At 28.2% G+C, this 27,402-nt stretch overlaps 1 protein-coding gene across 1 annotated transcript; it reads left to right on the top strand.

Annotated features, from left to right (window-relative positions):
- Window positions 1-25,731, top strand: LOC145183869 (uncharacterized). The gene is made up of 17 exons (XM_090094062.1): window positions 1-312; window positions 2,572-2,633; window positions 2,769-2,845; window positions 8,494-8,598; window positions 8,686-9,106; window positions 9,299-9,341; window positions 10,029-10,127; window positions 10,209-10,396; window positions 10,543-10,699; window positions 10,834-10,976; window positions 11,185-11,331; window positions 15,822-15,993; window positions 16,747-16,937; window positions 19,180-19,951; window positions 21,360-21,763; window positions 24,291-24,489; window positions 24,574-25,731. The coding sequence occupies exons 1-17, from the start codon at window positions 225-227 to the stop codon at window positions 24,705-24,707; spliced, it is 3,402 nt and encodes a 1,133-aa protein (XP_089950188.1). The 5' UTR covers window positions 1-224; the 3' UTR covers window positions 24,708-25,731.
- The last annotated feature ends 1,671 nt before the right edge of the window (window positions 25,732-27,402 follow it).

The following is a 27,402-nucleotide window of genomic DNA, read 5'->3' as shown; positions in this document are numbered from 1 at the left end:
GGTTCCAGGCGCTTTACCTTTAAAAAAAAAAGAAATATTTACCCGCGATTCCTCTGAGTAACGGAAAACTATTTTGGATGATCATTAGAAAGACTTTGAAAGAGAAAACCTTGGAAAGTTTTGCCAGATAGATCATTCAATACAGTTTCTTTTTTTTTTTTTTTTAACAAGCTGTATCTTTTATATGTTTTTACTATTTGTCGTGTCATTTCTGTGTTATTAAAATGAGCTCAGGTGAATCTCTTGCACCTGATAATTTGAAAGCCGACTTAATGATGAGCAGCACTAACAATGGAAATGCATCGTATAAAGGTACTACTTATCTTAAAATTTTTAGTAAAGAATTTATATTAATGATAATTATAGATGTTCTGCTTTAGCTTTAAAGTTTTCTGTGATTCTATTAGCAGACCCCTGTTCAGTTTGACTATTGTACCAACAAGATTGCAATGCAATGAAGTTTGGTCATTTAAAGTAGTATTTAAAAAAGTTGTATTAAGGAATCCTAAAGAAAATATTTGTTTGTGGAAATTTAAGTAAAAATTTTTTTAAAACCTCAATTAAGAACTTATTATTTAGGCCTATTTAATATACCATTTCTCTACACATAACTATACAAATGCATTATGCATATTAGCAATATTAAATCTTGGCTGAAGTAAAATGAAAATATCTGTCTTCGTAAGATTTTAATTAATTTTAAATATATATCTTTTTTTAACTTAAATTTATTGCAAAATTAAGTAATAGTCATAGTTTCAGAAATGAAACTATAACTATTATTTAATTGAATGTGAGAAGCATTCACATATTATCTTCATTTAAAAATGATCTATGCAAAGTTACTCCTTTATCATATAATGCTGAGTTACTTCCAAAAGCATTTAATTGTGCTAATCCAATTTTGTGAAATGTTTGTGTTTTCCTTTATTTAAATTGTTATAGAAGTGTAGTTGTTTTTTCTGAACTGATAAGTTGTAAAACAACTTAATAAGACAGTTTTTTTATTGCAAGTATTCTTATTTAAAGAGTTTATACTTATTAAATCATTTTCGAAACCACTATATGTCTGCTGAAGATACTGAAATGTTTGAGTCTAAGAGTTATTGGTTATAATTCTACAAGTCATGCTTCTTGTTTGTAAAAAGCTTTAATTTTGGTAAACTCTTTATTTTATACCTATTGGTCCTTTTTTATTCCGTGCTTTTATTATTATTGTCATTGTTGTTTTTGTTGTTGTTGTTTTTATTGTTGTTGTTGTTATTGTTATTGTTATTAAAGGAAAGACAATCACTTCATTTTGCTTTGTAACAACTAAAGAATAATTAATATGCAAATTAATTTAATCTTATGAACAAAGATAGTTTAACTAATTTGTTATAGTTTTGTTAAATTTTGATCAATTAATTGAATAATTTCAAAATCTTATTTTTCCCCTCAAATGGCCTACTACTTTACTAGCAAAAATAATAATGAAATTACTATTGTAACTATTGGATAATGCTACTAAAAAGAAAATAAGAATTTAACATCATAAACAAGCAAGATCATCTTTTTGTGTTTAGGTTGAATTAAAAAATTTAATAAAAAATTTGAAAGTATTTCAAAAATTGTTTAAGTTTTTGCAAAAAGGTCAGTTACAAACATGAAAAATGTAATTAAAACATAATTATCTAATAACACAACTTACAGTTTTATATTTAAATAAAACTTCTCACTTTGTTTTTTAAGGTTTTTGTGGAATTTTGTGTTTTTAAGATTGAAACTAAATAGACAATAATTTTAGTAAAAAAAACCCATGTTAGTTTATAAATAAAAAGACAAAAATTTCATAAGACATTAATCACTAATGAAAAGTAGAAGTTTCATCAATTAATTGAAAACTTCTTAAGTCCTTTAAGATTTATTGGCTCAGTTAAATTAATTACAGGTTGTTAAACTTATAGCATTGTATATATACCTCCATTAATTGATGTTAAATGTTTCTGGTTTTATTCAAGTAAACAATGATCTTTTCTCAGAGAATTCTTAATAATGTAATATAGCAGTAACCTTGTACCAAGATCATTTTACCTTTTCTAAGACATGTAGTATTTAAAATTATTCAAAGTCGCTAAAATAATAATATCAAATATTAAAATCAAAATACACTTTGTAAAATGTTAATGTTGGATTTGTGGTTTGCATGTGCATTTTTTCTGTTAAAAAGTTTTTTTCCTTATTTTTTAATGTCTTCTACATCAGTCTTTTATTTCTGTACTATCAACCAATAATTCTGTCTCACCAAAAACTTTGCTGTTTTAAATCCATAAAGAATTCTATTTAAAAAAACTTCAGAAAATTCAAATTATCTTTAAAGACTGATATTGAAGTTAGTTATTCATTATTATTTGTTAAAAACTGCAGACCCAAACGCTGATACTTTTTTTCTGAATGAATTCTTTCTTTTTGTTTTTTTGTTTTTTGTTTTTTTATTTTTATATCAATATTGAGAATATAACAATATTTAAAGAATATTAAATATATTGGATAAAGCTCAGTAGGATTTAATTTATCTACTGTTTTCTTAAGTTGGCATTTTGGATGAAAAGCCTCCAGTGTCAGAATCAAATATTAAGTATATTTATAGCAAGGTAAGTATGTTCTCCTTTGTCTTTCACTCATTCATTTTTATTTTTGTATTATGTAGGAAATCTCTTAAATACAAAGCTGTAACAATTACTTGTTCACAAGTTTGGTTAATATTTAAACTTTGTCTATTTTAATAGGAACAAATGTTACAACTTCGTTCTTCTCCTAAATCAATCCCCAAGCCATGCTGCTTAGATGAAGATTTTTTTACAAGGTATATTTAGAGAAATTCAGTGCAGGTTATAGCCATGTATATTATAGTTAAGGTAAAATTATTTCTGACATAGAGTCAGAAATAATTTTATCTTTACTGTAATATACAAATTTATTTAAAATTGTTGCATCAAATTTTCTTGTTTAAGGGTGAAATTTGTTTCTTATTCCAGGGTGCCAGTTTAAAATTTCAGAGCTTGCTTTAATAGAGAGCTGCATAGTATTTATAAATAGACTATTTCTTACTCATTATCATAGTATTTATAAATATACTATTTCTTACTTATTATCTAATATGCTGTTGTTTTATAATGCAAAAAAGCTATTGAAAAAATATCTATAGGGCTTCAGCATTATTGGTTTTTTGACTTGAGTATGTTCACTGGCTTTTTAAACACTGTGCATTAAAAAAAAAGAAGTTAACTAGTCCATTGTTAATTAAATTATTAATATTAACAATAAGATGTGTAGTATACTTAGTTAAGTATTTTTAATGTGAGAAAAGAAAAATTATGTGCAAGTGCTCCAAAATATTTTATCACTTTTTATGTATGTATGTACATATGTATGCATGCATGCAAAATTTAAAACATTTGAATCATAATAAGAATTTTATATCACATTTTCCGCAAATAACTACATTTTTCTTTGGACAAAACAAGGTGAACAAATTAAAATGATACATTTTCTATAAGATTTGATTGGTGCTGGAATACCTTATGGTTGCTGTAAAAGTCAGGGAGTTGTAAACTCTACTGACTTAGTCTTTTGTATTAGTGTTTTACATGCAGAATATGGTTTCAAATATTATAAGACTAAGGGCCTGTTTATAAGGAAAGCAGGCTGGCTCTGCAAACGAGCCAGCCCGCTTTCCATATAAACAGGCTCTTAAATGGTGAGAGAGAAAAAAAATTAATACAAGTGGCAACATTCAGTTTATCAATAGTTGTTAACCTAGTTTAGATTAAGGAGTTTCAGATTTAAAATCAGAAAAAACCAAATCTGCAAATATGATACCTTTTCAGATGCTGCTTACTCTACAGACTGAACATTCCAAAGCAGGAACTCAGGTCTTGGTTTCCAGTCTAAAGAGTTCATTTGAACCAAAATGCATTGCCAAAAGTATATTTAAGAAATTTGAAGAGCTCCAATCATATTGAATCCTTCTATACTGCAGATCTAGTTGAGTTTAGAGGAAATGCAGGGTCAAAAATAGATTGCAAATTAGTTTTTGTTAAAAATACAGGTGATTTTATAATGCAAATTATAAATAAAAGGAAACTAAATCCTTATAAAGCATTTGTAAATATAGCTGGAGATGGAGGTTTCCTGAAGGTTGCATGTAATGAGTTTGATACTGAAAATCTGCATTCCTGCTCTTCAAAGTATCAAGTTAGTGAGTCCAGCATATCCAGATTAAATAAATTTAAATTTTTGTAAATTTTTCAAGTAAGCCACTCATAATTCAGAAATTTTATTAGTGAAGTACAAAATGTAACCGAAAACAAGCTCTAATAAGAAATATTTTGTTATAAATTACCTGAGAACTAATTTGCTATAAATTATACAACTGCTTCCATAAAGTAATCTAAACATTTACTTAACTTCTATATATTGTATTACTGGTGTATAATTTTTTTTTTTTTTTTTTTTTTTTTTGCACAATGGATTATTTTTAGCAACAAACACAGTTATTAGTGCAAGTGGAGAAATTTTTGCTTGCAAATGAGTGAAGACAAGCTAAATTTTTAAAGGTGCAATAAAGCAATATTTTTGTAGAACAGTTATTAAACAACTATAATTTGGGAACTTCAAATAAATACCAAATAAAAATTTTTCCTTTAAAAAAACTTTAAATTTAAGTTTTAAAAATACCCTGAAAAAATGAAGAAATAAAGTGTTTAACAAAGAAGTTTGGTGCTTGTCTGGTTTTGTACCCCCCCCTTTTTTTTTTTTTTTTTTTTTTTATCTCTCTTTCTCTGTGTAGATTCTGGAAGATCTTTGTCTGAAACAGAAACAAATGGTATTCATTTTTATTTTTGACAAAGAAAAAGTACTCTAATTCACATTTGCATATTCCATTTTTCCATTAAAAACGACGCTGCTTTTAACTCCATTTTGAAACTTTTTAATGATAGTTTTAAAACTATTAATTCAAACCACTGAAACTACTTACCTGGTTTTTACAAGCAGTAAGAAAGACAAAGAACAAAAAAATGGATGCAGTGTTATCAACAAAACAAAATCAGTTTTTAAGTAGTTTTTACACTCCATCTACGAGGTTTGTCCATGTTTTGCAGCACCACTGCCTAATACTAGTAAACAACAGGTGACAGGTATAAAACTATTTGGAATTTTTTCGAATGGTTTTGATGTCTTATAATAAGTCACTTAACAAATTCATGTCACCAATTTTTTTTGTAAAGAGAAATTTCAAAATGGCTAGAAAACCAACCGTAGATGAATTCAATAAAATCTTGTTAACTCAAATTGGTGTGAGGTTTATGAATAATCGCAAAGAATGCATAAAGTGGCTGAGAGAATTTAGTTTGCTTGCTACCGTAATGATTTGTCCCATTTGCAACTTGCAGTGTAGCGAACAGCTGTACACACGCAGTGTAGATGGAATAACCTGGATATGTACTGTCAAAAAGTGTAAAAAGGCTATAAACATTTGCAAAGGCAGCGTTTTTGAGAAATCAAAACTGGATTTGTGGAAGATCATTGGAATAACATACATATTGGCTTGTAGTACAGGCAAAAGTCAGGGACTGTCGCAAGAAGATATTAAAAAAGGATTGGATATTGGATGCAGGGAAACTATTAACGATTGGAACCAGTTTTGCAGAAATGTTGCAGTAGATTATTTTTTGATTAATCCTGTACAATTAGGCGGCCCTGGCTGTGTTGTAGAGATTGACGAATCTCTTTTTGCTCGTCACAAATACAACATGGCAGAATTGTGGAAGGCCAATTGATATTTGGTGGTTACAAGTCAACAATAAAAGAAGGTTTTTTAATCCCTGTAGCTCAATGTGGTGCAACTCTTTTGCCGATTATACATCAATGGATAAGGCCAGGCACAGAAATTTGGAGTGATATGTGGGGTGCTTATAGCACTCTTGGAGCACAAGGCTTTCAGCATGGTTTGGTGAACCACTTGCTTCACTTTGTAGATCCGGAAACAAATGTGACAACTAATCGAGTTGAGGCAATGTTGTGTTGCAGCAAAGCAAAGTTTAAAGCAATGTTTGGAACACATAAAGACATGATTCCTGACTATCTCAACAAATCCATGTGGATGCAGAGGTTTAAAGAGCATGCATTTTTTCACTTTTGGGATCAAATTGCAATTAACTACCCAGTAAAATAGGTGTTCGTAAAACTATTTGATGAACACATCTCATTATTTATTGGTTTATATTTCTTTATATATTGTAATAAATATATTTAGTATTTTTTGGTTAATGTTTTAATTAAAGTCATTTTTTTGTTCTTTGTATTTCTTAACGCTTGTAAAAATCAGGTAAATAATTTCAGCAGTTTGAATTAATGGTTTTAAAACTATCATTAAAAAGTTTCAAAATGGAGTTAAAAGCAGCGTCGTTTTTAACGGGAAAATAGAATATTCAAATGTGTTCAGAACTTGCAAAAAAAAAGGGGTGCATGTGTGTGTGCAAAACCAGTCAAGCGCCAAAAGTTTAGATTTCAATGTCTCCGGATATTTTTTTATTATTGCAGAAGTTCCTAAAACAGATTCTTAAGAGTGATTCAAAAGTTGATTTCAACTTTAAAAACATATCAGTCTATGTAAAAAACTCAATCATTTTTATTACATAGCTTATGGATTTTTGTTTGCAATTTTTGTACAAGTTTATATCAAAACTGTACCAGAGCATGATGAAAAAAGTACCTGAGTTTGGAACAATCTTTTGCTAGAATTTCTGCAGAATTTATAAATCACTATCTATGCATAAAATATTGATTGATCATATTCTGAATGCCTATGTCATTATTTTAGTGTTATTATCAACTTCGATTAAATTGACTAAAACTCGAATAGTCGAAATTAGTCAACTTTGAAAAGTTAAATAGTCGATTTAATCAACTATGGGTCCTCCTACTAATTGACTAAAAGTTGATTTAGTTGGATAATCATCCTAACATCCTTATTTCAATTTTCTTCACTTGATCTAACTTTATCTATCTTTAATATTGGTATGATGCTTACCAATTAGTAAAGAGATATCTTTATAAGTAGTTTATCTTGTAAAAATAAATTGTTTATAAATTTTATAAATATTGAGCCATACATAAAATATCATTTATAGCGGTTTTTTTAATTCAACCAAAATATCTGAACATTGAACCTAATTTGCTGTATCACATAACTTTAAATCTTAGCTTACTGTATGTTGCAACACTCATTAATGTTTCCTTTATCTCATTATAGTAGCCAGTTGATGCTTTTTAAGACAAAATGTTAAGTAATGTGCTATGGTACTCAGTTAAGGATGCAAAAAAGTTTTATAAATTTACAACACCAAAAAAAAGTTAAGCTGCCCCATCTGCCCCCAACTATTTACACCACTGTTTTTTATTAGATTTTTTGTTAATTTTTTGCTTTAATTGTTGTGAAAAATGATATAAAATCCCTAATTGTAATTTTTTTCTTCTTTACTTTGTCATAGTAATTTCCATTTTATTTTGTTTATTCAATTTTAATTCATCTAATAGATTAGATGAATTAAAATTGAACAAAGAAAATGCTCTTGATAAAACAACAGCATGTGTTATTATAACAGTATTACATACCACCTAGTTTTTTTGTTTACTCTCCTAAAGTTCTATTTCATAGCATCTAAAAAATAAATTGTCAAGTAACATTAAAGTATATGATTATAACATTTGAATATTACAATATTCAAATATTATAATTATATACTTTAATGTTGCTTGACAATTTTTTAGTCGAAATATTTGAATAAAAAAATTTATTCAAATATTTTGACTAAATCAATTTTTAGTCGGCTTAGTTTTAAAAATGTATTAGTCAATTTTGGTCGACTTTGAAAAGTACATTAATCAATTTAGTTGACAGTTGAATAATTTCAAATTCGTAACAACACTAAATTATTTAGATGGTTTTTAGTGGAGCAGTTTTTAAATTTACACTGTTTATTCTGAAAGTTCAATAAAGGGCTAGTTTTATGGCTAGTAATTGTACAGTAAAATTTTATCTTCAAATAGTTTGTTTAGACTCTAGTAGTTGTATTAATTTGCAACAAAAGCTGCCATGCTTTTAAAAGTTTTAGTCTTTCAGTATAAATATAACCTCTGGCAATGATCCACATCAAATTTTTCCCAACTCATTGAAATCTTTTAAATTAATATGAAAAGCTTTCCTTTTGTGTTTTTATTAAAGTTAGTTTTTTAAGTTTAATGATAATCATGAAACTAAAGTCAATTAAAATCTCTAACTTCTTGCTCTTAAATTACTTTTCTTTTTTTTTATGAAACTCTTGTTTATAGTGATTCAAACTCTATGTATTAGGTTATGATCTTCAGCATTTATGATATAATTGAATCTAAGTTTGTTTATCTATACTGTTTAATCACTGTTTATATTTTAAATATATCCATATTCAGAGAGGGAATTTGGGATCCTGAAGCATGGCATAAATCAAGTACATCTAGATCAGGATCCCCAGCTATTGAGGGTAAAATTGCTTCTGAAGGGAAAAAAATTGATGTGTATGTATTTCTTCTTTAAAATACTCATTTTTATAAAATTTATAAAATACAGGCAAAAAAGCTGAAAAATCTTTTTAAAAATTTCAGTGCAGATGATCAGATAGAACTAGCTCCTCGCAGGAAGAGTTTCCATCAAGGTTGTCAAGTTCGTTCCTCTACTGAGCGTTCAGAGAAACCTGGAACTCGAGCTATATTTGAAAAAAAGTCACGTTTGACAGGAAGAGCTACAGCCCAGCGTAAATCTTTAGAAAGCAAATATAGAGAACAAATTGATGAAAAACCTGACAAAAGAAATCAACCTGGAGATTGTACAAAGCATGATGAAAGTCATAATAAGGAGAGTCGTCCTGATGAAAAGTATAAAGATAACCAAAGGGATAAAAATCAACAAAGTTATGAAAGAACTGCTAGAGATCGAAATGAAGTTATAAAGAAAGAAAGAAAAGAAGGAAAAGATGATCGAACAAGAGAGCGTGGCATTAATTTTAAAAATGATAAAGAGAATTATGTAAGATTTTTTTTTGTTTTGTTTACATTTGTGTTTTCATTATATTTGTAAAAAGGTTCAAAAACTATATGCCTAAAATCAAAAATATAGTTGGTTAATACTTGATCATAGGTCTATTATACTATTATGAAAATGAAAATAATATATAAATGTTAAAACTTTGATAGGTCCACTTACTGTTTTCTTCCATAGAAATCTGGTTTGAAAGGTGGGAAGTATCGTTCAAGTGATCATGGTAATTTATTTTCATGTTTTTTAAATTTTGTTACAAATTTTTATTGATTTGATTTTTCCTGTTTGGAATTGATCCCTATTTTACATGATCAATCTTTTTTAGACTATACTCCAGATTTCATGCAATTTTATGTTGCATTTGTTAAAAATTTTTTTTTTTCATTTATAAGTAAATCTAAATTAGAAATGTTTTTTTTTGTAGATATAAAGTTATTTCATTTGCATACAAGTGATAGGCTTTGCATATAGCTGTTTTAAATTTTGATTGTTTACCATGCTGTCCATTAGAAATAATTCAAGATTAATATAAATGAGCATAAGTTTTTAAGATTTTTGAAAAAATAGTTTATCAACTTTAATCTGCAAAATGTGGTGGTTTGTCAACACATTACAAAAATCCTTTTTTTTTTTTTTTTTTTTTTATTAATCTTAAAATGAATTGTTCAACAAACAAATTTAATTAAAATGAATTAGTTTAAAATTTTTAAAATATTAAATTAATTTTGCTCTCTTGACATCTAGATCTCATTTTCCTTTATGTAATAAGTCTGCTAATTAAAATAGTTTCATTCATATTGTTTATTGTTTACAATAAAACTGTATAGTTTACAATATTTTTGGTTTGAAAAAATTGACTGATATTAATTTTTTTTTTTTAAGTTAACTGGAAAAGTGTTCCTTTTTTTAGTTGAGGAAAGTTATCCTGAATGGATGAGTGATGCACCAATTGGTCAATTACAAACTATAGAATTAGGTGGCTTCAAAGATATTGAGGAAGAAAAGAAAGGTATATATCTGTAATTTTGTTTATATTTTCTTTCTTCCTAAAATCCCAATAAATTCTGTCACTTTTATCACTTTTTATTAGCATATGCCAAAAAAAAGAATTTAAAGAAATCTGAAAGTCCTATCAAGGAAAATGAAGTTAAAATTGCTGAATCAAATGCAGTAGATGTTGTAAAAAAAGAATGTGAAAAAAAGTCAGCAACTCCTTCTGATAAAATGTTTGATATAAACGAGTTTTTTAATGAAGTTAATTACTACCCACCTCATTTAGTAAGTTACTTTAATTGTTAAATAAAACTTTTTAAAGATAGATTTTATTTGTTCTTCTCTGGGGTATCTCTTCTGAAGTTTGACTTTAAATAAAAGGGTTATTCTTTATATTTCTTACTGGTATTTATTTATTTTTTTTTTTTTAGTTTCATGAAGATATGGTAAACGGTGATGGTGTCAAAAGTCGCTTTACTCAATGGTTTCAGAATCAATCTCGAAGTAGTTCTCGCAATAGTTGTTCAAGCAAAAACAATGGGTCCCGTCCTCCTAGTGCAAGTCTTTTACCTGATGAAATTTTTTCAGGTCTGTTTAATTGGGAAAAAAATTTATTTTGTGACTCAGAATGTTATGTTTTATTTCTTTTAACTACAATATTTTTTATAAAACTTACATTAAACTGCACAATAAGCGGATTAGATTTTTTTTCATATTGCAAGGTCGTTCTCAAAGTCCAGTTGTTCCTTACTTTACACCAATTCAACCTGCTGTAAACTCATCTATGGCTAATACTCAACCACAATCATCTAATATATTGAACATCATTCAGAAACAAAAGCATTCTGCAATGGAGCCACAAAAGGTGCATTTTAAGATTCAAAAAAATCTTTTTTTCATTTATTTCAATAAATTTTTATATTTCCCATAAAATTGTATAAAGCAATCAAAAAGATTAATCTTTTAATTTCTCCAATTTTTATAATTTTTGAGTTATAATTTAAAGAGTTTCATAAGATTTTACATGAATGTTTTTTATTTCACTTAAAAAATAAAAGAATTATTTTTATTAGAAGGAAATCAGAGGGCGATTAAATGTGCTAGAATTGGAACAAAATGAAAAATTTGAAGTAGAAAGTGCTAATAATCAGAGTGCTTTTGAATTATTTGTTCAATCAATGAAAGCTTCTGGACAGTTGCCTGAAAAGCCAGCACCTGTGGTATTACATATTATATTTTTATTATATTATTGAGGTACTATGTGTTATATTGTGGTACTCTGTATCATTTCTGCATTTCTGCAAATAGTTTTTTAAAAATGAGATGACAATTCAAATAGTGAATTTTTAAGCTTATTTTACAATTAATGTCTTGGATAGATTTTAACATTTAATGGATATCAACCACAAATCTGAAAAAAAACCATGTAAACAAATGTACATGGAATTCATTCAGGTTTGTAGCTAAGATTCCTTGTAGTTTTTTTTTTAAATTTTATGTAAGTAGCCATTACCACCAGGTTATTTTGATCCCCAACCACCATAAGTAGTTCACATTAAGGAAACATCAAAGAAGTTCACATTGAGGAAATAGCAAAATGAATTCAATTACTATGCTGAAAAATGACAATATAATATAGGGAAGAGGCAGTAAGCCCTGGACAGCAGGTAACCCCGGACACTTAACGTATAGCTGAAACTAATGAAGTTATTTAATTATAAATACCACAAAAACATTCGTTTATATGTGGCATATGCAAAATATCTGTCCCAATGCACCAAAGTAATCAGTTGTGAGTGAAAAAAATTTCAAGCTTACTGTTTTAAATTTGTTTCCAATTAGTAAATGGCTAATATATATAATTCTAAATGATAGCGGTTTGAAAATGAATGTATCCCCAAATATTATGCCAACTTTGCATAGAAGAAAAGTGAGTGAGGATTTTTTGAAAGAAAAAAAAATAAGGTCAAAAACTGTCAAAAAGCTAATTTTGCTAAAGATTAAACTTAATGTTTTGCATATTCATGACTTTTATAGTCCTGCAACCCTAAATCTGAAAATATTCCCATAATCCTGAGGGATTAGGCACAAAAGTTGTGTTAAAATTATTTGTACCACAGTTTATAATCACTGGGATGTCTGTAAGGCATGTAATTTAAATTATGAATGAAATTTGTGCCCATTGGTAAAAAACAGAATTGAAATTATGTATAAATATTGTGTCTGGGGCTATCTTTCAATTTTGAAAGTTGTTGATTAGGGTATGTCATACTATTAAAAAAATTTTAAATTTTGAAAAATAACTTTGTGAGTGATTTTATCATGTGGTAGATATTTCTAAGCAACATTGAAATAAAACTTTTTTTTTTTTTTTTTTTTGAGTAAAAATGAGCATGAAAATTGTAATATTTAAGTAAATACCGTTAAAATGAAAACAGTGGTTGAAACATTTTACCAGACAATAATTTTTTTAAATATATATATGTTACTGACTATTTGAAAAAAATTCTTTTTACAGTACAAAAAAAACCAAGCAAATTAGGTATAACTTAAAGTTTTGAATTAGATTTGTCCATGGACAACCACATACTTTTTTTATGTTTCATATAACATCTTCAGCCATTTGCAACTCCAAACTTTAGTATGTTCATGCTTATGTTAAATGAAAATGCTTTTCAAAAAATAACACCAATTAAAGTCTGGAAACAAAAACATCTAAAAAGTTTGCTCATGCGTGTCAGCTCATTTGTCCTCATGCGTGAGGACGATGAGCTAATAAAATATATAGTTTTATTATCTTTTACTCAATAACTGTTTATCAACAGGTTTCATCTAATAATCTATTGGTGTTCAAAAGTTATGACCATGTACACTTCCGCCCTTTCTAAAATGAGGGTTGCAAATTTCTCATGATCATAACTTTTGAACACTAAAAAAGTGTTATGAAATTTAAAATCTGCAGATGAACTGCCTGAAGTTGTTATATGATAAACAATATGTTTTGTGAGCGCACACAGATTTGTCTGAATATATGATAATTACATAAAATGTTTAAAAAGAAAAAAGATATTTGAACAATATCTCTGTGCTCTATTCTTGCTCTGGTAAAACTATTGTGTCTCTGAAAACCATAAACAGCAGCTGCTGCTTCAGTCGCTTGCTTTACAACTCTTTTACATGACTGAATGTGGAGAGGATAGTATGATACTTCTATAGGAGAATCTATTACTTTTTTTGTCATATTGCATGAGAAATTCGGCTCCCAAGATTTGTTCATTGTTCCAGTCAATTAGTTCATGGAGAGTCACACCATCAAAGTTGAGTGTAGATTTTTTTTTGGTTTCTTACACTTGCATCACTTTGCTCTGAATCTTCTCAAACTATCAAAATCATGTTAACTGCAAAAGTTTTATTTTCATTTGCAAGAAGAGAAATAAGAAGAGACTCAGAATGAGTATGAAATAATCCATTTTGAATAGACTTTGTAATCGCATCCTTACCTTTGATTGTTTCACCTCTTAACAAATAAAGAAGTTTGACTAGATGATGGGGCCCATCGACAATAGAGTGTCTCACCTTGATTTTAAACCACATGTGAAAGTATACTTAAGCCACAAACTGAGAAAGAACTTTTGGACTTAAAATATCACCTTCCAAGCCATGTTCACTAAGGTAAAGCCAAAGGATTGTCTGATCAGTTGTGAGCCACCTGCTATGGCAAAGATTTCCACATTTTTTGTTGACAATTGAAGGATTTAAGATACCTGATTCAAGACAAGAAACTAACTTGTAGCTTAGTAAAGCGTTGGTTGATATAGGCTCTAAAATGTCATCCAGAATTTAAAATTTTTAATGAAATTGCACTTATCAATATCATGTCAAAAACTCACTTATCAAGATCATCAGAAAGAAGCAAGTTTACTTGAATAAGTAGACCTTTCCTTAATACATCTCTCAGTGCAGGAACTTCAGTTTCCAGCCAATCTTTTCCTACTCCAAGATATTTAGTTAAATTAGTTGTAGAAGAATGTCTAGTTTGTTTCAATTTTTAACTCTCCATAACACAATGTTTTTTGTTTTTTTTTTTTGTTTTATTTTATCATTCACTGTAAAACAAAAAAATTGTACTAAAAAGCCACAAGAGAAATTCAACAAAAATTGCAACTTTTTGATATCGCAGATACATAAATAAATCCACTACTAACACAAAGCAAATACTAAGTACTAAGTAACTGTGTTCTATAATTCATAGATTACAATTACAAATGAACTTAGAATCTAAATCCATTTGTCTAAGTTAGATAATTAAAAATTTAATAGACATTAGTAAAGTTTTGTGCTTTTATTAAATACCCTATCATTGTTTATTTGTTTTTAATTCAATAAGTAAATGTTTCTACTTTCATTAAAATGTTTTTTTCACTTTTCTGTTTGCATATGCAGGCTGTTTCAGGAAGCACGTGAGATCGCACGCCTTGTTTGTCTACGCACATAGTATTTGTTTTAGACAAAACGACCGCGTTATTATTATTATATTATGACTGTTTTAATAGTTAGCGGCAAAATAAAGTTTAACAAAAATAACGAAAAAAAGTAACTAAAAAAAGGAAACAAAATCTGTACTGTATTTGTAATAGAATATTTAAATAAAATAGCAAAGTTAAAAATTTAATTAAAAAAAATATATAACTATTTCACTAACTTATTTTGTTTCCTTTTTTTAGTACAGTTTTCTTTGTAGATAAGTTAAGCTTTTTGCCGTGAATTATATTTATGTTAAGACTGTCAAACAGCCGCGGTCATTTTGTCTAAAATTATTTTGTGTGTGGACAAATTGGGCGTGCGATCGCACGCGCTTCCTGAAACAGCCTGATATGGGTAATATATCTATTATTCTTAAGTGTCCAGGGCTACCCACCTCTCCCCTAAACTGCATGTAGGCATGTTATAATGCAGCAAAGATGAAATTACAAGTGTTTCATCTTGAATCTTATATTTCAAACAAGCATGATTTTTAAAGATTTTCTGCTTTTTTGAAATTTATATAATAAAATATGGAAATACTTTTGCAAAGAAAAGTTTGTATAACTAAATAAGCAGTTAAGAGGTCGGAGTAATATTTACTTATAGCAAGTGTAAAAGGTTGGAGTACTATTCACTTATACCAGATACCTTCATAAATTTTTAGCTCAATTGGCTCAACTAGACCTAAATCTTCCTGATAAGGAAAGAGCATTGAAATAATATTCTTCAAACCAATTTCCAATAAAATTTAAACCTTTACAATTATAGCATTATTATCATGGACTATAAAATACTTTAACTAACTATATAGAGCTCTGTTATGGAAGTGATAAATATTAAGATGGAATGATTTTGATTATTTTGTCTTTACATGAAAGTACTTGACTCAAATGTTTATAACTATTCAATCAGTTAATGAAGTTTTAAAAAATGACAAGTTCAATTCATCCAATCTTATTTATTGCCTTTAAATTTTATTTACCAAGAAATGTAAAAAAAGGTTCTCTATGTTTTGATTTTGTATTTTGCTTAATATGCTAATTGTTAAGATTTTTCGCTTTTATTTCATTGAAAATACAATTTAATTGGCATTTAAAAAAGGAGATATGTTCAATACCAAGTAATCTTGTCATGTTTATGTATTTACAATATCATTTTATTTTGTAAGCAATTTCATTTAACATAGATAACTGGTCTTCCTGATCATTTGCTTCCAAAACCACCTAAAGCGACGTCTCCAACATTTGAGAAATTAAAGCGTGCTCTTAGTCGTTCACCTTCACCTGTTCAAATTGTCCAGGCAGTCTCCACTGTTGCAAATATTCTTGCCAGCAATCCAACAATTGATACAGAACTTGGTAACTATTATCTTATTACAATCTAATTCCTTTAGACTTACACTGAATACTAATGTTACAATTATTTGTTTAAACATAGGATGTTAACTATTTTAATAATTTTGTTGTTTCACACTCCATGTTTAACATCAGCTGATAATATAGTTAATATACATGCTTAATATGAAATGAATTACTTTGTGCTCCCAAATTTAGGTGTTAACTTGTGTTTTGTTTTCACTTTTCAAAGTCTCCTTTAACTATGTCTGATTAAATCAGTCAGAGTTAAAATCATAATTCATACAATAATAACTATTATAGTAATTATAAATGAATTTTTTTAAAAATTTACTATTTTTTGTTAAATTTTGTATTTAAAAATTCCCTTGATAGTTTTGCTAAAGTACAGTCATATGCTATATGGTGTCAAATATGATAAAATTGTATTTGGTTCTTTCCCTTGAGTGAGTTATAAGTACTGTTACTTTATATTTAGTATCTAAAAATAAGTAATTTTTAGAAGTATTCTGTGAAAGGGTTCATCTTGATAGAAGCCTTTTATTTGCTTATGAGTAGTTAGGAGCTTAAACAAGCCAAACTTATTGTTTATAATAAAGCTTTGTTTAACAGCTTAAGTCTGTATGTTAACCATCATTTATTTAAATATAATTGATTCAACACTTAATTTGAGTTAGTTTTTAGTATAATTTTATAATAGCATTGTCAAGAATAAAGTTGTCTTGTTTTTTTAATATTCTAAATAAACTCTCCTAGCCTTTCTTCATTCTATGGATCACCTAAAACCAAACCAATCACTTCTTACTGGGAAGACATGTTCAATGCAAGATTCTTTTGAATTGAACAACTCTGTATTTGTTGATTTAAATTCAAGTTCACAGCAAAAGAAGAATGCTACTCAGTTCATGCCAACTTCAGTTTTAAAGAAATTGCATAGTGAAAAATCGGTAATTTTGTTTCAAAATAGTTTTTTTGTGCAAGAAAAATTTATTTTTACAATGAGAGCATAAAAATTGTACATAATCAGTAAGGTGGTAGCAAGAAATTAGTGCTGAGGTTTTTTGACTAGGACTACAAAAAGGTTATAAATTTATTCTTTTTTTTTTAATTTTTTTTTCTTTTAAAAGAAAAAAAATTCAATTGATAACCTTTTAAAATTTGAAAATTGAAATTTTTCCAATATTTACAAAATACAAAAAAGTAGTAAAACTGGTAAAATAGCAGCTTAAATGGACAGCTAACAGACAACCTGTTTCTCAAATAAATGCATAAACATCACTACATTATAAATTTCTGCTTTTCAATTGTTTTTCTGTCATAAAACAAGCTAAAATTTTACAAAATCCAAGTTAAAAGTAGGTCTTCTACACTCCCCAACAAAATTTTAAGACCACATCAATTTCAGTTGTTAATAGCAACAACTTTTAAAAAAAAAAAATTAGCATAATGTTCTTAATTAAAATACATAATATAAGTTAAAATAATGAAAACTTTTAGCTTTTGAAATAAAGGAATTTTTTATTTTTGAAGTTTTTTTATTTTTAAACTATAAAGTTTTAAGATCATTTTAGATTTTTTCTTTAATAATAGTGGTTTATCTTTTTTTTTTTTTTTTTTTTTTTTTTCGAGTAATTTTATGAGGCCTAAGTCCAATAAAAAATTTTATCTTTTTGTATCACATTAATGTCAGCTTTAATGGAAGAGGATGAAAGATTTGAATCAAGTTTTCCTCTGTCCACCCTTCAAGTGTGTGAAATAGTTCTACATTTGCAACAGTCAAAAAATGTTGTTTATAGATAACGAATAAAGTTTGATGGCCATTTAGATGAAATATACTTTTTTTGAGCTAATATTATTTTGATGTCTTTTATTGCAAGTAGTTAAAAAACAACAAAGTAGTGGTCAAAAAATAAGAAGGTTTTAATATTAGTTTTATTTAAAAATTAAATTGTTGAAAGTCATTTAAACTGTTAAAACTTCAAGTGAAACAGTTCACAAAAAGGCTTATTTTTCACCAAGCCCCAAACTTCTTTTCTTAATTTGGTAAATATAATTTGTTGGCACCTAATAATTTAGGCAAATCAGAAAGGTATTGCATTTTGAGAAAAAGGAATATATATCCTCTTAAAAAAATTTTATACTATTATTATTTTTTAAACATTTTCACTTGAAATATCATTCAAAAATTGAATGTTTTACACTATTGTAGGGCACACAGTTATATCAACTTTTTATGCTCTTAATATTTGGGGAATAAAATAAGAGATTTCTGATAGCTGTAAATCTGTGAAGTACGCATTTTGTTTCATTTTGAATTATGAATTTCTTTTTCTCCACATTTCTTCAATAGGATTTGTTAGAGCCTTTTTAAAACTTTTATTACTAAACAATCTGAAAACATATTTAGATAACAAGTTATTACAACTATGCCAAACCTACCTTTTCATGCTCAAAAGATCTGCCAGGTTCCATTTATGAGAAACAGTGGTTGAAATGCTCTTCCCACTCAATAAGAAATATATACTGTTTTTACTACTAGTACATCTTCCTGATAAGTAGACAAGTATATTAGGGAGTAATCAACTTAACATTAAAGTTTTAGATACTTATCCACAAAAATATATTTGTTGTTCTTAAGATACTTAATTAAAAGAGAATATTTGTTGTATTTAAGATGCTTATCTACAAGAATACATTTGTTGTTCATAAGACAACATTACTTTTAACAAATCTTTAAACCTTTTTTTAATTATAATTTAACTGCTGTTAAGAATACATTGAAATGCTTGGAAAAGAAACATTTTTTTCTGAAATCATTCTGATAAATTAGTTTGATTTGCAATTTTTTTTAAAATAAAGTCTGTTGCAGATTTTTAGAGAGATAAATTATTTTTTACAGATTTTTAAAGTAATTTTTCTCAAAATGTGGTACTTAAGTTCAAAATAACTCTTAAAACCATTTTTTCTCAACTGTAACAAGTTAACGTCATTCAATCAAGCTTTGTTAACATTACTATTATTATTACTATTTTAATATTATTGCTATTATCATTACCAATTGGTAACTTTTTAGGGGCTCCTGTCAAAGGTAAATCACTAAAGAATTTTTCCATGAAGTTTTTAAAACCCTAATGATCATAATACTTAACAAGATTTATTTGTGAAGAGAAAAGGTTTATTTTGTTTTAGCTTGAAATAAATGATTCCATGATAACTCATCCTGATCATTCAATGACTAATCTTACTACTGATTATCCTGATATTATTAATTCTGTAAAAAATGATCCAATTGAAAGTGAGTTGGATCGGCTCCTTTCAACACCTGAACGATCATACAAAGCACTTCCAAAAGAATCTTCAGTTTTATTTCATAGTTTGCCACCAACACCCCAGCAGTTGCCTAGTGTTGCATCCCACAGTATTAGTGCTCCTGGGACACCTGGTCATCGTGAGCATAATGATCCTCCGCCAGTACATAGATTTCCTATTGTAAATTCAAAACTTTCTGATGCTTATCAATCTTCTATATTAAATGCTCCTTCTGCTTTTGATCCCATTAATGTAAATAAAAACTCAAGAGTTGGAGTTATTGGTTCGCGTCCAAACAAAGATTCAGTTGCTGAAAGCCCTATTATTCCTTACAATAATGAATCTTCTTGGGGTTTTGCAGATCCTCGTCTTGCTCCTGGGAATGGTGCAGTTCGCTCTGCAGCTTCATCTCTCCCCAATAATATTAGCCCTCAGTTATCAAATTCCCTTAAACCTCAATCTAGACATCCTGTAATGCAGTCTACACCATCACATGCACCCCAATCTCAGCAACAACAACTTCTCCATGCTCAACGGATGGCACAAATACAGCAAGCTCAACTACATCAACAGCAAAAACTTCAGCAAATAGTTCAGCAGGCAAATCAACAGAAGATCAAACAAACAGAACAAGACAAGCACTACCCTGTTGGTCAGTCATTGTTTCTAATATTGATTTAGTTTGATAATGATTTTTTTTCGTTTTAATGCTTTTTAATTGCTTGTAAGATTTCTTTAACATTTGTTAATATCTGTGCCATAGCACTCTTTATATATTACCAAAGTAACCTCAAACCACTTTAATTCAAGCAATATCTATTTGACTAAGTATGCATTCAAGCTAAGCCTTTGTAAAGACTGCCTTAGTATCTTGTTTAAAATAAAGATTATATTTCTTAATTATACACTATAGAATTTAATCATAGCAAGTGTTCTATAGCAAGAGATCTATAATTATACACTATAGAATTTAATCATAGCAAGTGTTCACTGAAAAATGAGACTTGTGGAAATCCTAAAAAAAATACCTGAAATCTTTGTCTTTTTCATAAAAAGAAAATAGATTTATTTAATTGGAATAGAAAGTAATAAAAATTTGTACTTTTTTCAGGCAAACTGTTTTGACATGAATTATCCAACCTTCTTTTTTTGAATTTGTGAATATCTGTTCAGTCTCTAACTGAATCTTACTTCAAACAGTACTTGATACTACCAATTAACTTCCAATTGTTTTTCTTAGTTATAAAATTGATGTTTCAGCATTGAATTAGTTGGTGTTCTTTTACATAATATAATGGTGCTAGGTCAAGCAAAATGTATAACTGTCATCTGAATGATGTTGGCAAAGAAAAGGAAACATTCATATTTGACAGTCTTATGTATATGGTTCTATTGATTAAATAGCAAATTTAGGAAATTTATACAAAGCTGTCCACATTTTTGCTGAGCATCATTTCTCTGTGGCTCAGGTTTTTTTGGTAGGGTTTGATGATATTGGTACATAATTCCTGTTTTAGTTTCAACCTATTTTATAAGTGTAAGCATGTAGCATTTAACTCCTTTTCTTACCATTGTTTTTTGATTAATTTCAAAATACTGTTTGAGCTCCTTGATTTTGATTTCTGTCATCCTGGGGAATTTTCTTTAGTTTTTTTGTTGTCTACACTTAATCCTGTCTCATAGCAATTTTTAATACAATAAATAGTGCTTCTGGTATTTTTTTCTGCAAAAAGTTTTTTACACAAATGATTTTCCAGAAAAAACTTTTCTTTATAAAATTTATGCACATGTTCTCTCAGTTGTTTCTTTTCAGTTGACATTTTTATCACTTAAAAAAAGGAAACCTTTGAATCTGTTGTATAATTTACACATACTAAAGTTGGTATTTTTTGAATCTACGTGTTATATAATTTACACATATAAAAGTCGATAATTTTGTGCAACATTTAGGCACAAAAATACTCTATCTTGTCTCATTTTTCAGTGGAAACCTGTTAAGACAGCATATTGATGTTTACTTTAGAAAAAAAGTAAATATTATTTAGAAAAATGTGTTATAGGTATTCGTCCATTGTTACCTGATCCAGAACCTTTTCCACAGCATAGACATACTGGAGATTTGCGTTATCAACAGCAGCAGCAAGAACAGATTCAAGTTTTTCGTCAAAAGCAGCAGACAAATATTCAACCTCAGCCACCTATTACTGCTGGACAGTTTCCAATCAATAATAATTTTAATAACAATAATGGCAGATCAGCAAGATCAATGTTTCCTACACAACAAGGTTTACATAATAATTTACAACTGCCCTTACAACAAGCTCTTGGTTTACCTCCCACTTTTGGAAGATCTCCACAAAATGTTGCTGGAGTAAATCTGGCTGCACAAGCACTTGTACAGCAGCAATTGCTAGAAAGAGCGCGACTGTTTGCTCAAGCACATTTGATGCAGCAGCAACCTCAAGTAAGTTTTTTTTTTTTCCTTTTAAGACTATGTAATAAAAAGTAACCAGATGGTGTTTTACAGTAGTGTGCAAAAGTTTGGGAGTGATTATTTCTCATTTTTCATTTGATAATTTTTTTTTTTTTTCTCATTTTTGAATTTGGTTTAAAATTTTACAGAAGATATTATAAATAACTAGTATATTGTATACCAATCAAAAATCAATGTAATTTAAAAATAAATACAATTTAAAAAACACACTCAATTAGCAAACAATATCCTTGTAAGTTCAATATAATGTGTTGACATCCTATAAATGAAGAATGAGTCAAAATACAAATACTTATAACTACAACTATAGTCAAAAACCAATAAGTTAAACAAAAAGAGAACAAAAAAAAAATTGAATTAGCCTACTAACTTTGTTAAACTAAACAACTAAGAATAAAGAAAGTAATTGACTAGTTGAGTTACTAAAAAAATTTTAAAAGTTACTTGAATTTCTGGGGAAAGGGGTGTGAGATTTAAAAAATGAATCACTTCTTAACTAAAAACCTTAAAGTATAACACAATATTTACTATAAACAACTTTTATTCTTCAATTAAATTAAACAGCAGTAATTTTTAAAAACTTTATCAAAAAAAGCAAAACATAATTTGAAGTTTATAACCAAAAACATAGCTTTCTTGTTTGCAATAGCCAGTTACAGAAAAACAAAACCAAAAATGTTCAATTACTTAAGGCTTACTCTTTTTCTTCCATTAAAAGAAATAGATTTTTCACAACTTTGTGGGAATCTGCTTCAACTAAGGGTTTGAATTGTGTCTTCCGTTTTTTCAAAAATAAATGTTGCTCTGTGGTCAACCTAAAAATTCTAATTGGTTTTATTGGGCATTCAAGAAAAAGTCTTCATTTGGACTCAGCATCATCTAGAAATACCAAATGCAAGTTGTCCCAGGAAAGGGAAAGACATACGGCCATACCAGCAAAAGACCAACATTAATAATGATAAAGACAGCAGTGCAATTATTACTGTTTAATATTTTCCCGAAAAAGAAAAGAAAGAAATTTTTAAGTTTTATTTTATTACAGTATCAAGATGTGTAGAACTTTGGTTAACAATAAAGTGATTATTAACTACTTTAAATGAGGTGTTTTAGTCAATTTTCAATCAGGCTATTTCACCTTACTATATAAATATTTACAAATTATACAGATCTCATACATCCTCATTACAGAAAAAAATGCCAAAAGTATGGATCTCTCAGCAAGTTTTTAGGTTAGAATACATGAAGATGTTTTTAACAAAGTAGTGTTTAAAATTAGTAAAGAATCTGTTCTTGTCCTGTTATGAAGGTGAAACAGTGGGGTAAAAATTAAATATAGATTTTTTCTAAAAAAATAATATATAAACTAAATTATTTTTTAAAAAAGTTAATCCTACTTTAAGCATATTTAGCAACATGGTTTATTAAAAAAAGTGCTGCTCAGAAGAAGAAAAAAAGTTAGTTGTAAATCTGTGCGACAACAGAAAAACTTACAAAGAAGTTGAGGAGACACCAATCCTTTAATACTGAAGGAATCATTCTGAAAAAAAATGTAATAGGAGCCACTAGTAAAACTTCTGGGTGAGGACACAAAACTAAGACAACTGATGTAATCAAAATATCTTCTGGTAAAGAAAAATTCATTTTAAATTCATTTAAAGTTTGACAAAAAGTAGACATGAAAATTATCCTCAGACTGTCAGAATTAGAATCAGAGAGTGAGAATTTAATAGAAGAATAAAGTGTAAAAAGTTGGGAGAAGATTATAAATTGACAGGCATGAAAAGCACAGTGAAATTTGGTGGTAGAACATTTATGTTAAAGTGCTCAATGATGAGGCCCTGTTAAACTCACTAATTGATGATAAATAAATGTGAAGGTTCATGTTGACATTTTCAGGGCAAACTTGAAATTCTCAGCCTAGAATTCAAAAATAATTCCATATTTTAACCAATTAATGGCCCCAAATATACACCAAATACAACTCAGGAATATTTAAGCAAAAACCTCGTTAATGAAAAAAAAAAAAGTTAAGGCAAAACATTTGTTTGCTTACTGTAAACTCTGTAGAACACTTATGGAAGCATAAGAAAAACCATCAAATAAGCAAGATTGTTTTTCTTATTTGAGATTAAGTATGCTTGGAAAAAATTGCAATAGATACAGTAATTAAGCATATAAATTCCGAGCCTTATCGTAAAATTTGAATTTAAAACTGCATGCTTATATCTTTGATAATATTTATTCTTTAACTTTTGCACATGTGTGTGTGCGTGTGTGTGTGTGTGTGTAATGTTTTGTACAAAATATTATTTTTTATGTAATAAATCTACTATGAAAATTTTTTAATTGACTAATGAATAGTTTTTAGGAAAAGGGGGAAAAAATTTTTTTCTACTGTGTTATGCTGTCACAGAGAATTCTTTGTTGATAAAGGTTTTATGAGACATTTTGGTGCTTATTTCTGCTTTATTTTCTAAATAAGAATTTTATTGCATAGATTATGCAAGCTGCTCTCATGGCACAAGCTGCATTGGTTAGAGGCCAAGCACAAGCTGCAGCTATGATGCAGTTTAATCCAAGAAATATTCAGGCAATGGCCGAACAAATGGGCATTCGAACTAATAAACAAAATATTTTGTCAAACCCTTCATCAAATAAAAATTCTCCACACTTTTCAAACACTCCAACTTCTAATGGTATGGTTATTTCAAAATAAATGCACTTTGGTTTTTTTTTTTTTTTTTTTTTTTTTTTTTAATAATGTCTTTACTTCTTTATAGGTGTATCCGATGATTTTCTCTCAAAATGGTTTGGCAAAGATATACTCCAACAAGTACCTGTTAAAACTGCGGAGTTAAAAGGTGCTAATGTTGTGTCTGTTGAAGATGTGGAGAAGGTTCAGCGCGCGTCTTAAGTTGGTTATCATTCTTTTTATTCTACGTGTTTGGTTTGCGTTGTTGAGTTGTTAATCTTTTATTCCTAGTCTCAGATATTCTTTAACAATATTCAAGAACTACTCTCTTGAGTTATTTTTAATGTTTAGATGTAATTTATTAACATGTGTCATACACGAATATTTAATGTTGTGGCTATTCATAACAGTTTCTTCCTTAAAATTCACTGTGAATAATCTTATTGTGGTGTTAAATCAACTTGTTTCTTATTCTTCTACCTTTTTATCATAACTTTTCGATAACTTAGTGGTTTGTTTTTTGTCTTTGTTAAAGGTAGCGTCATTTTTGTGTCTGTATTGTTCTGTTTAAAAAAAAAAAAATGTGTTTTCTGTTATTAAGCAAGTGTGTTTGAGATTTTATGTTTTTTTTTTACATAAGTTTTTGTTTTTTACGCCGTGTTTATCTTTGTTTTGTACTATACTAATAAAAATCAAAAACATTTTAACATATATTTAGTTTATAAATATATTTACAGTTGGTTGTGTGACCTTTTTTGTGCGTGTAATGTTAAGCTGTTGATAATGTTGTTATTCGTTACTTTATGTAAATAATGCTTTCCAGAGTTCATATTCTATTTGTTTTGTAATGTATCTGTGCAAAGTGGTGGCTGCAGTATTAAGCCTCGATTTTTATTTGTCTTGTTTTACGATTATTTTTATTATTGCCACATTTCCATTTATAGACCTAGTGCGCTTTATTTACCTTATCGTTGTTGTTTGGATATTTATAGTTGATGTTGTTTAAGATAGCAACCTTTTTTTGTTTTTCATGAAAAGTTTTGTTGTTCAAGTTCATTTAACTTTGTCAGCATCGTTTAACGTTCGAATGTTCTTTTTTCTTGCAAATGAATTCATCAGGATTTCTTAAAAAAGACAAAATAATTCTTTTCACTTCTTAGTTGTGTCTCAGCTAAAACTAAGTTACAGTAGATATTTTGTAACTCGTTAAGTAATTGTTGTTGAAAGAAAAGAAAGTAGAAAATTATCTTCTTTACTATATTCCCAAGGAGACGATTAGACCGTTGTTTTAATGTAAAAGGATGTTTAATTCTTAAAGTAGCTTTTGCAAATTTTAATAGTTATTTCTATTTGGTAAGTAGGCATCGCGAAATATTTTAGGCCATTTTTACTTTAGTCCTATTTAATTATTAAGCACTGCGTTTAGACCTTTTAAGGTCGTAAGCCCTATTCTGAATTGCTTAGAAAAAAGACAGTATCTCAAAAATTTACAAATTTATTTAATAAAAACAATTTTTCTAAATGCTGACCGTATTTTTTAACGGTATGCTAAAAACAAAAACTTTGTCGCGTTATTTTAATAAGATCCGTCTGAATATTTTTTCATTTGCTCAAGAAACGATGATGTCCTATGTATAAAAACGATATTGGCTTCTACCATATCTTATTGATAAAACTGATGTCCATTGAAAATAAAGTGTGGATTATTTATAGCTAATGCGACCAAATAAGTTCTTTTTTTTTTTTTTTTTTTAAATAATTGAATGAAACTTAGGAATTAAAATTTGGATCGTCTTAAATAATAGTGTACTAACTCACTTTTTGTTGTTTCTGTGTTAGAGTTTGAAATTTGTGCCAGCAAACCATAATCAAGGTTTCTTGACCAATCATTCAAAGCGTTTCAGTAAAGTAAACAATAGTGATTGTTGTATTTACATAATAAAGTCGTTGTTTTCTCAAATGTACCTTTCTTTTGACTTACCTCTATTTTGTTTAAGACGGACTCATTTGTCTATCCAAAGTGGTATGTAAGTTCATATATTATTGATGGAGTTGTGACAGACAAAAGCTTGATCGCGAGAATGTCTGCATGCTGGTTACGTTCATTCGGCATCGTTTGATAACGAAAATCGATGTGATAAGTTGTTTTTATGATCAATGTTACGTTATTAATGTTGATTAAATAACGGTTTAAAGCCGTTATCAAAACTTACAGCTGGCTTTTAACCGATAATGACCGTTATTGGTGGAATTGTGACAGACAGAAGACAAAACCTTGATTCCGAAAATGTCCACATGCTCGTATTCTGTCAGATTAATATGTGGAAAATCAAGAGAAATCTTTCAGAATTCAGATTCATCAAGTCAGAAAGAAAGAAAATTGCCTCAGAATAGGGCCGAGTCCTATAAAACTGCCACATTCATTTTTATCATGGTTATAGTGCTCGATACTTTGTTTTAAATTTAAAAACAACTATTAAATCCCCATTTGACGAATTTACATTGATTTATTTGAATTAAACGGGTATTGTTTTTTCGATCAAGTCAAGTTGCAGCCATATTGCCTCTAGCTGTCATAGAGTGTGGTTGAACTTCTTTTAATCAGTTTCTTAACTAATTTCTCAGATCAGGCAAAAAATAACACAATTTGTGAAAAATAAAGAAGTTTTTTGCGTTGATAAAGAAATAAAACTTGGAAAATCCACAATGGAGGGAGCATGTTTATTGGCTTTGCTTCTCTGTCAGATTAGAAGTGAAAAGAGTGACATAAAAAATGTAATCAAATAGTGTTCCTTAGTTAGGCGGAAAATAATTCGATTTTATTCGTTAAACACCAACTGAACTTATAGAATTCTTAAGTTAGAATAAGTTAAAGAAACAATGACTACTAAATTTTTAGAAATCCAAGGAGTATTTA

This window comes from Hydra viridissima, unplaced genomic scaffold, assembly GCF_058129835.1.
Source record: "Hydra viridissima isolate aposymbiotic clone 2 unplaced genomic scaffold, HvirCarnegie_v1 scaffold_7, whole genome shotgun sequence".
In the NCBI taxonomy this organism is placed as follows: domain Eukaryota; kingdom Metazoa; phylum Cnidaria; class Hydrozoa; order Anthoathecata; family Hydridae; genus Hydra; species Hydra viridissima.
This window is presented reverse-complemented; position numbering and strand designations above follow the sequence as displayed.

What these genes read in the sequence shown, in the direction of transcription:
- LOC145183869 (XM_090094062.1), top strand. Translation starts at nt 225, where the DNA reads ATGAGCTCAGGTGAATCTCTTGCACCTGATAATTTGAAAGCCGACTTA. An exon ending in GATGAAGATTTTTTTACAAG is followed by an intron (nt 2,846 to 8,493) that starts GTATATTTAGAG and finishes ATCCATATTCAG; the next exon opens with AGAGGGAATTTGGGATCCTG. An exon ending in ACCTGATGAAATTTTTTCAG is followed by an intron (nt 10,700 to 10,833) that starts GTCTGTTTAATT and finishes TCATATTGCAAG; the next exon opens with GTCGTTCTCAAAGTCCAGTT.